The 13,805-nt window shown below is 42.0% G+C and overlaps 1 protein-coding gene across 1 annotated transcript in view; it reads right to left on the reverse strand.

Annotated features, from left to right (window-relative positions):
• Positions 1–3,205: 3,205 nt before the first annotated feature.
• The window catches only part of LANCL3 (LanC like family member 3), a 40,971-nt gene continuing 30,371 nt past the window's right edge, over positions 3,206–13,805 (reverse strand). Inside the window, exons 2-5 of the mRNA XM_054016489.1 lie at positions 9,190–9,313; positions 8,339–8,536; positions 5,356–5,563; positions 3,206–3,616 (exon numbers count right to left, since the gene is read on the reverse strand). Coding sequence (XP_053872464.1) covers positions 3,457–3,616; positions 5,356–5,563; positions 8,339–8,536; positions 9,190–9,313 — 690 coding nt within the window. The 3' untranslated portion in view covers positions 3,206–3,456. The remainder of the gene's footprint in view (positions 3,617–5,355; positions 5,564–8,338; positions 8,537–9,189; positions 9,314–13,805) is intronic.

The following is a 13,805-nucleotide window of genomic DNA, read 5'->3' on the forward strand; positions in this document are numbered from 1 at the left end:
GGTGGTTTTCATGTTATGTGGTGGGGGGTGGGTTGCTCTGTGACTTTGTGGCGGGGGAGGGCAGTTACAGATCTTAAGCGGCGGTCCTTATGCAGGATCACAGAGCCACGCAGCAGGGGATCTGTAACCATCCTCCCCCTGCCACAAAGTCACATAGGCCCCCCATACACACAGTCCCGATCAGGAAGGGTGACAGGCTCCGTTGAAACAACCAGCCCACCACAGCGGAGCCTGTCAATCCTTGAGTTTAGAAGCTTCATTTGCGTCACTACACTACACCCGCTCCCCACCACAGTCTGCGTCCCAGTTTTAAAACATTCCCGCGAAAACAGTAATAAAGACAACGGTGTTCATTAACAAAGTAGAAGTGATTTTATTTCTAAACGTGTGTTGGAAGGGGGTGAAGGGGGTATGTAACTGGAGAGGATAGTCAACATTAACTGGGTAAAGAAACGGGGGCAGGTTCAGCTTCTCTGTACAGTAACTTAAAAGTCACAGGTTACCCTGCTCACTCAGGAACTTAGCTTTCAAAGCCTCCCGGATGCACAGCGCGTCCCGCTGGTCTCTTCTAATCACCCGGCTGTCTGGCTGTGCGTAATCAGAAGCCAGGCTATTTGCCTCAACCTCCCACCCCGCCATAAAGGTCTCCCCCTTGCTCTCACAGAGACTGTGGAGCACACAGCAAGCTGCTATAACAATGGGGATACTGGTTTCGCTGAGATCACAGCAAGTCAGTAAGCTTCTCCATCTCCCCTTGAGACGGCCAAGAGCACACTCCACCACCATTCTGCACTTGCTCAGCCGGTAGTTGAAGAGTTCTTTTTCACTGTCCAGGGCGCCAGTATAGGGCTTCATGAGCCAGGGCATTAGCGGGTAGGCTGGGTCCCCGAGGATGACTATAGGCATCTCCACATCCCCTACAGTTATTTTGTGGTCCGGGAAGTAAATACCTTGCTGCAGCCGTCTAAACAGACCAGAGTTCCTGAAAACACGAGCGTCATGAACCTTGCCCGGCCATCCGACGTAGATGTTGGTAAAACGTCCCCTGTGGTCCACCAGTGCTTGCAGCACCATGGAAAAGTAGCCCTTTCTGTTAATGTACTGGCTGGCCTGGTGGTCCGGTGCCAGGATAGGGATGTGAGTTCCATCTATGGCCCCACCGCAGTTTGGGAATCCCATCACTGCGAAGCCATCTATGATCGCCTCCACGTTTCCCAGGGTCACTACCTTTGGCAGCAGTACATCAACGATTGCCTTGGCTACTTGCATCACAACAACCCCCACGGTAGATTTGCCCACGCCAAAGTGGTTCGCGACTGACCGGTAGCTGTCTGGCGTTGCAAGCTTCCAGAGGGCTATGGCCACTCGCTTCTGGACAGTCAGGGCTGCTCGCATCCGGGTGTCATTGCGCTTCAGGGCACGGGACAGCAACTCACAAAGTTCAAGGAAAGTTCCCTTCCGCATGCGAAAGTTTCGCAGCCACTGGGATTCATCTCAGACCTGCAGCACTATGCGGTCCCACCACTCAGTGCTTGTTTCCCGTGCCCAGAATCGCCATTCCACGGCATCAACATGACCCATTGCCACCGTGATGTCCTCGGCGCTGGGTCCCGTGCTTTCTGAGAGGTCTGTGCTACTCTCAGACTTCAGGCCCTCACCACGGTGCCGTAGCCTCCTCGCCTGACTTATCTGCATCTGCCTCAGGGAAAGGTGGATGATAAGCTGCGAGGCGTTGAGAGCGGCCACAACTGCAGCGATGGTCACAGCGTGCTCCATGCTCGCAGTGCTGTGGCGTCCGCGCTGTCACTGATTAGAAAAGTGCGCGAACTGATTTCCCGCCAGCGCTTTCAGGGAGGGAGGGCGGGAGTGATGGACGGATGATGACAGTTACCCAAAAGCACCCTCGACACATTTTTTTTACCCAGAAGGCATTTGCGGCTCCACCCAGAATTCCAATGGGCAGCGGTGACTGCGGGAACTGTGGGATAGCTGCCCACAGTGCACCCACAGTGCACCGCTTCCAATGTCGACGCTTTCCCCGTTACTGTGGACTCACAAAGTCGAATTACTGTCCTTAGTGTGGACACACACGTTCGACTTTGCAATATCGATTCCAAAAATTTGATTTAAGTAAAATCGAACTACTCTCGTAGTGTAGACATACCCAGAGAAATAAGTGGCTTTAGTTTTAAACTTTTTATCAGCCTTCTCCTAAGCCCAGTATTTGGGCTTCCATCAAAGGTCTGCATACAATTTGTATTTCTAAAGTGTATCACCCCAGTTCATCAGGAAATTATTTTGTCAATCACTTTGTCAATCTCCATATATATGCTACAGTTCAAATAATGGATTAAAGGCAGTTTTTTCGATGACTGGCAATAAGAAATATTACCTAGTATCTGATATTGTGAGACTAGCATTTGACTTCTATACCCTTTCTATTTGCAGGTTGTTGTAGCCATGTTGGCCCCAGGATATTAGAGAGATGAGGTGGATGAGATAATATCTTTTATTGGACCAAGTTCTGTTGGTGAGAGACAAGTTTTTGAGCTTACACAGAGCTCTTCTTCAAGTCTGACCTGAAGTTGGTCTAATAAAAAAATATTACCTCATCCACCTTGTCTCTCTAAGACCTTTGCTACAGAATTTAGTGATCCAAGTCTTCTACATGGCTTCTGTTGATCTTCTTCATGAAAGAAGAGATATTGATAAAAAGATGGAGTATTACTACTACCGTAAGGTGGTGATAGGGATTAGTGTTTCTTAGCACACACGCAGTTTTGAAACTCATGGTCAAATTTATGAATACATACATGAAACCCCACTGACTGCAATAGTAATGTGGTACATGTGCAATTAAAGACAGAATGTAGCTGTATAACTGCTATTATATGCATATGGCAATGAAAAGATTCCAAGATACAGGTACTTCTAGGGAAGGTGGTACTAGTACTAGGAAATGTTTAATTAAGAAATCTCAGATTTTGCCTTTTCATACTTTATTGACCTGTCTGTGTCACCTACAAGAGCATAGATGTATAATGTCCTATTTTATGGGTCTCTTTTAAAACCCATTGGACTAATCATTTTATTTCCCTTGCATGTCCCTACTGTTCAGATTTCCATTTTGTTTTTCTATATAACCATCACGTTAAAGATTGTTAATGCCTCTTTCGCTCTCATTTGAATAATCAGAAGACATTACTTCAATTTTGAAAAATCACTTCATTCTCCCCTTTTATTTTTAAACTGTTAATTTTTTAAAAAACCACATACTTCCCTCCCCAAACCCCAGTATATTTAGGCTTTTTCCTGACCCCCCAGCAAAATTAAGGCTAGCATTAGTGGTACCACTGAATGTGGCTTATTTTGTAAATAGCCTCCCTTTACAGATAAGTGAAACTGCAGGTGCCCTGTGCATGGCTGTTCCAATGTGGCACTGGAGAACACCCTTCTCTAGACAAAGACACTGAAGAGCGGGAATTCGGCCTGGTTGGGCTGCAGCAAGTCAATCAGGAAACACACAGTCCCCGAGAAGCCTTCATACAGACTATATATGTTTTCTAATGCCCGGGAACCAGCCTTAAATTCTTCTGTAAATAAGAACTCTGCAAACCTAAGAAACAGTAAAGACAAAAAAAGAAGTCTTTAGTACCTCTCTCTTTATGCAACTCGCTTTGGTGCCATCCCTGTGTATCTGTTCATTTGTCATTAGAAGGCTTCACGTCAACACATTCAATAGGAAGAATATTAATACACCTCTACCCCAATATAACGCGACCCGATATAACACGAATTTGGATATAACAGTAAAGCAGTGCTCCGGGAGGGGCGGGGCTGCGCACTCAGGTGGATCAAAGCAAGTTCGATATAACACGGTTTCACCTATAACGCGGTAAGATTTTTTGGCTCCCGAGGACAGCGTTATATCGGGGTAGAGGTGTAGTTTCACGTCTGCTAGTTATCTGACATTATCTGCAAATCTGTTTACACCTTTTTCCCCCTCACCAAACTGAGGTCCATTTGATCAAGAACAGAAATGTTCCAATCTGTATTTATATATTTGACATGCTTGGTGCCCGTCTGAGATCTACAGGCTTTTTTGTGTCTCTGTATAACATTTATAAGTGTATAAATGGAAGGGTTTTTTTAAAAAGTGTTTTTATATTGGTCTTTGTTTCATCAGGACCCAGCAGGACACAGAACAGCAATGCTTTCTGGATGGATGTGAAAAGCCCTGTATTACAGACATGATTAAGCAGGTGAAATACTCTCAAAATACTATAAGATGAGCAGCATCTTAAGTAAGATAATAGTTCCGGAATCACAATGACTTATTTCCTGTTTGCTAAGGAAAATGGAAACAAACATATCATCATTTAAAAGAGCTACAATAAGTCAGAAAAAAATCTGAACTAAAAATAACTGCTCCCTGCTATAATTCTACATAGACCTCATCCCTTTTAAACCAGTATAAATAGGAAGTTGATGGAGTTACACTGATGTAAAACTGAGAGCAGAATGAGGCCTGAGTATGTGTAAAATATGTGGAGAAGCAAGATCCTGGCTTAGTTGCACTTCTATGTACTGACAGACAGTGTCACATGTTGTGAAAACCAGAGAGAATCAATATAATGAAACCAGCAGTTCATTTCACTCAGCTGTGTAGCAAGAGCTAGAATTCTCAGGTATTTGTTCATAGGCTATGGAGATCTTCACTGCTGTATTTCTGAACAGGCCCAATCCCTTCTGGTAATGGCTAAAAGTCAATAACACGACACCTACTCAATAGTCTATGTTAGATGAGTTATGATCTTAGTCCCATACTTAGCGGGCGTGTATCCAAACCATATTTGGGGACTCTGAGTATTCAGAACTTCAGTGCCATCTAGAGCCATTCCTCTAGCCCTCACCCCCCATGGCAACCATAGGAGGAGGTACAAAAAGTCAATAAGTAGCATGGACCCTTTTGAGTTTAATCCCAGTAAAGGGTTGCAGAGTCCCACTACAAGCACCTCATCAGTTAATGTAATCAATTGCTCATGGCCCTATTTGGATGCAGACCCTAAAAAGAGGCTGGACTAGTCTGAGGAAGAAATAGGTTGTTAGAATGTAAAATCTGTTAGCATGTTCGGCTCTAGAGACAGAATGTCCCTGTTTAAATTGTTTTGTGTTCTGCTGTCTCTGGGCATGTTTAGTTCTGTTTTGGATGTTTAAAGATTTAAGCTACTTGAAGGAATTGTAGTCATAGACTATGCAAGGTTCTGAGAGTGTTCTTTGTATTTCACCAAACTCAATAATAATAATAAACTCCAAAGTCAAAGTGAGGTGTTGCTGAATGGTGAGAATACTAACCTTTGTGCTCTATAGATGTATTTAGAGTTCCCAGTAAGCCTATATAGGAGTAGGAACACATAGGCACTACCAGCCACTCCATGGCAAATTCCAGGTCCCTTCTTCAGCAGGCCCTTCTGCCATGTCAGTTCCCCACAGCGGATACAAGTGTCTAGATACTGGGGCTTCTTGGAAATCAGAAAAGCTTTAGCAAACAGGTATGCAATACCTAGGGAAACAGCAGAGAAATCAGTTTTGTTTTTATAAGTACAGTCCAGCTGGTATAATGTTATATGATCAATACATAATAATATGGATATTCTCATCTATGATATATATTCACCTGAGTGTACACACCACATATGTGAGGGTGGTAGCAGAGTCATGTGATTTATCATGCACCTTTAAAAGCCTCACATGCAGTCACCCCACTAGCTGATCTCATTCCAGGACTAACATTCCAAACCCCTGAGCAGCTTAAAACAGCAGCCACATTTTTGTGTTTAAATCAGCCAGCCACAAGACAAGACATTTTCTTCTCTCCCAAAGATGTGGAGTTCCCCCACCAAATCACATTGACCCAAGATCAAGGATGGGCAATAATTAGTCTTGCAACAATGACAGGTTTAAGACCCAGTAGTTCTCATTTCTACAGAGCTAGAAATGAGAACTAACTCCCTTTCCAACGGGATACATTGCACTTTATTCTAGCCCTGGCAGATCCTGAGATGCTGACTGTCAGTAATGTCCTTTTTATGTATGAAAAAGCCATTTTAAGTCATTTTTAGAGGGGGTTCAGTTTTATTAGTTATAATCTCCATGTGATCACTGTGCAGTTGGATTCACAGTAACTAAAAGACAGATGCTACATGAGAAGAGATACAAATACAGTCTGAATTTTTAAAAAAATTCAAGTTCTCAAAAAAACTGTTAAAAATAGCTCTCAGTGACATATACAAACTATACAGTGGCGTGGTATTGAGTAATGGCTGCATTACTTATGATTGATGAAGCGCACAACATAGAGAACTCCCAGGGAAAGGAAAATCAGAATATTTAGAAGGCTCTAAAAACTACCTCAAATAACTTTCCATTAAACATCCCAATTTTAACCACTTGATATCTTGGTGCTCCGAGGGCTAAGAGTAAGTGCTGTATCCCACTGGAAAGCCCCTGTTTTCTAATGGTATAAGTCATCCAGCTGTAGCCCTGCTGAGTTGTGAGGTAGCAGACTATCAATCGGTCCCTGGGATGGGACCAAATACTGCCCAACCTGCACCACAAACTTGTATAATTTTGTTGGGAAATATTCGCCTTTGAGGAGGAAGCAAGAAACTTTCATCCAGTCGGCTGTTCCGTAATGAGAGATTGTGGCTGTTTGAAATTTCTTCATGGTTTGTAGTGTTAGAAGTACTGGCCGGGAGATGTGGGCAGAGGGCAGGTGAGCCTGCCAAAGGGGCCTCTGCCACACAGATATCACCAGCACACACACAGTGGGCCAAACTCCCATTGGAATCTAAATTTCTTTCTTTCCAAGAGAGAAATTAACTGAACAAAGCTGGTTTCACTTCCCTTCACCCACAGGGAAGGATCAGGAAAGAGGGACCTTCACTCCCTACACGTCAGGAAAAAGATAAAGTTTCGGCAGAATGCACAGTTAAGGGCTCTAATCATGTTGCACTGTTTGCAATCTGAAAAGAAGATATTTAAAATACATGGATCTCTGCTCCTGAACTTTGTTTAACAAAATGAATGGTACTGGAGCACTGTGTCAATTTTTGCTGCTATCTTCTAGGTTTAGGTTACAAAGCCAGTAAGAACAGTTAGCCACTATGTCCTGGTGGGAAGTAATTTCAATATATAACAGCACAAGCAAACACTGCTAAAGCAAGAGTGAGAGCCTCAACTGGAGTCAGCATGGAACTCAGACAGAAGCTTCCCCTCCTCCACAGAGCTCTTAAATTTGGGGAAATTCCACAATTAACATTTTGCTAGTGCATACTCCTAGATCATAGACTTTAAGGCCAGAAGGGATGATCATCATCATCTAATCTGACCTCCTGCACATTGCAGGCCACAGAATCTCACCCACCTACTCCTGTAATAGACCCCTAACCTCTGGCTGAGTTACGGAAGTCCTAAAATCATGGTTCAAAGACTTCAAGTTACAGAGAATCCACCATTTACACTAGTGTAAAGCTGCAAGTGACCCGTGCCCCATGCTGCAGAGGAAGGTGAACACCCCCCCTCTGCCAATTCTTTCCCAACCCAAATACAGTGATCAGTTAGACCCTGAGCATGTGGGCAAGACCCACCAGGCAGATACCTGGGAAAGAATTCTCTAGAGCAACTCAGAGCCCTCCCCCTGTAGGTGTTCCATCTCCAGCCATTGGACGTATTTGCTACTTCCCTTCCCATAAAAAAATCCTTAGGTCAGATCTGTGCATAAGTGTACAATAGCAATAAACAGAAATAGGCTATGTTTGAGGGGAAGAGGCAAAAAACTTTTCCCGGGCCACCCATAAATACTAAAAAGTCTGGTATTGGCTGTGCCCCTTTCAGTATACTAAGGCTACCTTCACCCTCCAGCCAACCAGGACTTGCCTTGTAACTCGTATATATCATGCACTGAAGTCCCTGCTATGCATGGGAGCAAGGGCTTGGAATAGAGAAATCATACTTGGGCTTCTTGTATGAGAGTACAGGGCATTACAGCTGTCATCATCAGATGACATATTGTACTATTGGATTTTAATGGCTTTTGTAGCAACATATTTGAAAGTGCCTCAAAGTGTTTTGGGAACTTCCTTCATTGCCTGATCTTCCACCTACTTCAGTAATAAACAAAAAAGCTTAACGGAAAAAGGCATGAACAATTGCTTGACATAAATGGTAAAAATCAGTAAAATTTGACCTGACGTTATTTTCTCAATGGAATCATTTAGTGTGAAAAACATGTAATTGGTAACATCTGGCTACTTCACAGCATCAATTTGAAAAGGACCTGGAGCTCCATGACACCAGTGCACAAGCTCATTCTCCCGCTCAATTGTCTCTCCCAGTTCAGGAGGCCAGTTGCTATTCTGTTCTTGGTCCATAAGAAAGTCAATGCTCTGCCATACAAGCTCCTGATCTGCAGGCTGAAGGTACTCGTAATAGGACAGCAGCATCTGAAGGATGGATGAAAGGCCATGGGCTGCACCTGTAAAGAATAGAAATGGTTAAAAGAAGAATTATTTTTGCTCACAGATCCATCACACTGCCTCTTTCTACTGGAAATAATTTCTGTGTGATGCAGATGGGTGTTCTGTCTTGTTTTGACAGTTATAATATTGTGTTGAGTAAAGGTTTTATACATGCAACTCAAAGATTTGTTACCACTTACATCTTTCAGATTCCTAAATTTAAAGAAAAACTCAGTATGAATTCACTCATTCTCACTATAGAGTGGCAACATTTGAGAATAATGAAAATTAAAGCGCAGATAAAAGATTTCTCTACTGCATTTTACAAATACATAACAGCTGCAAACTCCTCGCTTCAAAGAGGCAAAGGCCCCAACTCAGTGAGGAGTCTCACAAAGTTTATGGATTTTTCCCTTATTACAAGTTTTTCTGCAGAAGGGAAATATTGGAGCCTAGTGGGAATATGCAGTGTATAACTAGCACTAATCACTGCATTCATTTTAGGTGGCCCAAATACAATATCTGTCCATTTACCTGTATGACCATTTGTTTGTTAGGAAAAGTAGACTGTACACATTGTTTGCCTGCCAATGTCTTGTTTCTAAGTGGTCTATTATCTTGGTGTCAAAGCAATGCCTTGGTTTCTAAGTGGTTGGTGTGTTCTACTCACCAAGGTATTCTGTTCCATAATAAGAGTACATGAGTGGGCATGGTTTCCTCTTCTTCACAGCATACTGCTTCCCAGATTCTAATATAGCCTGGCAAATTGATCTGATCTGTACTGGGGTCAACATCTAAGCAGAAAACACCAAAAGAGACAGATTGTTATAACAATTTTCCCTTTTAAAAGTTATACGGCTCCCTCTTTTTCATCCTGGCACATATATTAGAGCATTGCCTCTGTGTGCATGCTAGAATGTATGCTGTAATGTTATTAACAATAACAATCATTTATATAGTGTGGTAGGATTACACAACATGTCTCACATACAGGCCTAAATCCTGCTTCAACTAAGTCAGTGACAAAATTCCCATTGATTTCAATGGGATCAGAGTAAGGCCCAATGAAAGAGAGATGCTCTCTCTTCCACAGATTTTACAGTCTAAGTGAAATGTGATAAACAAGCAGAAGATGAGACACACGACAACAGCCCAGGGAATGGAGAGTGTGCAGTTACTAATGACAAGGAGAAAGGAGAGATTCTTAGAAAAAGTGGATTGTGAGGAGGAGCAAGGGGGCTTGGTGGATGAATGCTGACAGGCTGTTCCAGGCATAAGGAACAACATGTAAGGAGCTTTTAAGCAACGTAACACAAGAAGAAAGGGAGAAGGTATTAAATTGGAGGAAGGCGCATTACATTTTCTTGTTTGTTTCATTTGTAGTAGAGGATTAAGTGTTGGTATAGGAGATACTTGGGTTAAGGAACATCCTATCACACAACATGTCTGGGTGCATACCTCTTATCTCAAGGCAACATTACTGAAAATAAAGTGGTTAGTGGTTGTACAGCTGGTTAGAGGGTAGCCGTTTGCAATGCTTTATCACCACAAACAGGTCAAAGCTGCCTTTGTGTTTATTGATTGGTAAATAATTGGATGATGGCCCACCTTACAGCATTAGAAGGAAAAGGTGGCTACCTATTAATTTGTTTCATAGGAGATGTACTTTTTCAAGAACAGACTTTGTATCTCAGTAGTCAATTAGGAATCTGTTTTACATTTTCTTAATTAGGGCTCTAATGATATGCACTTTCCTGTGTTCATTAGCAATTTCCTCTCTACCACTCACATCTGTTACTGGCTGACCTTCACTAAGGAAGCTGAGAGAGGTTCATTTCTAGGCATTTTAATTGCCTGAATCATTAATTCAGGTGTAGTCTGTAGGAAAAAAAGCATTTCACAAATAATCCTTTTTCCCTCTTGTGAAGCGAGAAATAGAAGAGAAAAGTGACATCAGGAGGCAGAGAAATAAAAAAGAAATGTAATGAATCCTGACAGGACTAGTAACAGAAATAAAAACTAATGATAACCTTACCATTGCTCCTTTCAAACAGTCTCAAATAAACTACTTGTGCTATAGGACTTATAATGAGCTCTTCATTTTAAATAACGCTTTTTGAACTGTCAAGTATGCAGGCAATGTTCTTGAAAAGTTATGCACCCTTGTTGGATGAGCAAAATGAGGCGAATGGAGTTGGTGTTATTTAGGCCTTGAGAGGAAGAAAACGGTTGGAAAATCTCTCTCTGTTACCTCATTTGTACCCAAATAAAGTGTTCTCTGCTACAAACTGCTCAAAGTGACTGTGATATTTGTACACCCCCTTGCACAACAGAACCCTGATAAGAGTTTTTTAGTGTTTCTGCAATACAAACGAATAAGGTTATTAATAATCATAGACTTCACTCATTTTTTGCTAGTGTCACCTTAGTCTAGTCACCTTAGGTTCACTGCATTTGCACCAATGGCTCTGAATTCTTTTCAGTTTTGTGATTATCATACAATCATAGAAATGGAGGGCTGGAAGAGACCTCAAGAGGTCATCTAGTCCAGCCCCCTGAAATGAGGCGGGACCAGGTATACATAAACCATCCCTGACAAGTGTTTGTCTAACCTGTTCTTAAAAACCTCCAACGAAAGGGATTCCACAAACACCCTTGGAAGACCATTCTAGAGTTTAACTATGCTTATAGTTAGACAGCTTTTTCTAATATCTCTAACCTAAATCTCTCTTACTATAGATTAAGCAGATTTCATCTTGTCCTGTCTTCAGTAGACACAGAGTACTCTTTGTAACAGCCATTAACATATTTGAAGATTATCAGCTCCTCCTCTCAGTCTTCTTTTCTCAAGACTAAATATGCCCAGGTTTTTTAACTTTTCCTCAGAGGTCAGGTTTTCTAAACCTCTTATCATTTTTGTTGCTCTCCTCCGGACTCTCTCCAATTTGTCCACATCTTTCTTAAACTGTCATGCCCAGAACTGTACACAGTACTCCAGGTGAGGCCTCACCAGTGCCATGTAGAGCAAGATAATTACCTCCCTGGTCTAACACCCTGACACCCTGGTTAAAATACCCCAAAATTATATGAGTCTTTTTCACAACTGCATCACACTGTTGACTCATGTTCAATTTGTAATCCACTATAACCCCCAGATGAGGAGTAGTCAATAGGTGGACCGCGGGCCCAATCTGGACTGCCAGACTCTTTTGAACGGACCCCCAAAAATCTTTTAAATTTACTTATTATTGTTGGGTTTTATTATTATTTTCTCTGGAGTCTGGGCCTTCACCAAGAAATCTGGACTTTGACAAAAACTAATTGATTACCCCTGCCCCAGATCCTTTTCAGCAGTATTACTGCCTAGCCATGTATTCCCCATTTTGCAGCTGCTCATTTGATTTTTTTCTTCCTAAGTGAAGTACTTTGCACTCGGCTTTATTGAATTTCATCTTGTTTATTTCAGATCAATTCTCCAATTTGTCAAGGTCGTTTTGAATTCTAATCCTGTCCTCCAAAGTGCTTACAACCCCTTCCAGCTTGGCATCATCTGCAAATTTCATAAGCATACTCTCCACTGCATTATCCACGTCATGAATGAAAATACTGAATAGTACTGGACCCAGAACTGACCCCTGTGGAGCCCATTGGATATGTCCTCCAAATTCAACAGTAAACCATTGATAACTACTCTCAGGGTACATCTACACTACAGGGGGGAGTCGATTTAAGATACGCAAATTCAGCTCCGTGAATAGCGTAGCTGAATTCGACGTATCGCAGCCGACTTACCCCGTTGTGAGGACGGCGGCAAAATTGACTTCTGCGGCTTTCTGTCGGCGGCGCTTACTACCACCTCCGCTGGTGGAGTAAGAGCACCGATTCGGGGATCGATTGTCGCGTCCCGACGGGATGCGATAAATCGATCCCCGAGAGGTCGATTTCTACCCGCCGATTCAGGCGGGTAGTATAGACCTAGCCTCAGTTTCAGTTAGGCTTGTGTTAAGAATCCTAAACAATTTTTCTTTTGAAAAGAAATATGAATTAGGGGCTTGTCCTCAGATCCTCCATCACAGTGTCTTTAAAAAAACAAAAAGAAACAAAAAAAAGTGTCATTTAATCCTGGACCTCAAACACAACCATATGATCATTGCATGGTATTATTACAGGACAGAATTAAGCATGCTTGGGTTATTTAATGTGCATTTCCATAAACACACTTGGATTTCTTTTAAATTTAATCTCGACTCACAGTTGCCTGGGAAAATGACATCTCTGTAATGTTTTTATCCTAAATTATTGATATATGCTCTCAATCTTAACTCCATTTTAATATTTTTTTTCCTGGAAATTACTGTAGTATTGCATTTTATTTGTGATTTTCCTTTGAGACATCAAAAAAATAGACAGAAGCACCAACTGCAAATTGTTAGGAAGGATAAACTATATACCAACTCCAACCAACTCCAAACCATCTGTGAGATGTTTGATGGCGAAAAAAATAAGGCCAGTAGAGAAATGCTCTGGTAATCCATACAAATCCTTGTCTTTGAGGTAGTTGTAATTCTGGTAAACTGTTTTTCCCAGGCCACTTCAAAGGCTGTCAGATTTAATACACATTGGTCATTCAGTAGGTGGCATTATTCCCTTTAAGGCAATAGCTGAATGGCAGTGAGAAGCATTGCACTTCTGCAAGTGCTATTTTTCAGATTAGATTTATGTGGATATAAAAAGTTCTATGGGATCTTTAATAACCGTAGACGTGTTAATCTTAATATCCTCATTACATTTCAATGCAGATCATTACAATCTGCCTGCCTACGTTTTCCATGCAATTTCAGTTGAGTAGGAAAGGCTTTTTTTCTCTTCTGAAACATTGAGTAATGTTGCTGGGTGGTGTTAAACAGCTACTGTTTTCTGGTGATGGATGAAGTGATCTCCTAGCACTCTTACTTTCTCAATCACCCTTAAATACACCATTTAAGGACTTAACTACGCTCGGTCCATAGTCTCTCCATTTGTCTATTTTGTCAGTCCAGAGTACCTGTCTCCTTTCATGAAGACACCCCCTGTGTTTAGCAACAGGTTCCCAACTAATTTAACCCAAGCATCTCATTCAGTAAATAAATAAAACCCTACTAAAAACCCACCGGGAATTGTTTGGTCTATAATGACCATTTAACCCTTCTGGCTGTTCATTACCAGATGGTAGATTTGCTCATCCTTTTCAGGTTGGACACCCTTTATTCAAAGTCAAACATTTTCATGATTCCCTTATACATTTAC

Source organism: Malaclemys terrapin, chromosome 1, assembly GCF_027887155.1.
Source record: "Malaclemys terrapin pileata isolate rMalTer1 chromosome 1, rMalTer1.hap1, whole genome shotgun sequence".
NCBI classification, from domain to species: domain Eukaryota; kingdom Metazoa; phylum Chordata; order Testudines; family Emydidae; genus Malaclemys; species Malaclemys terrapin.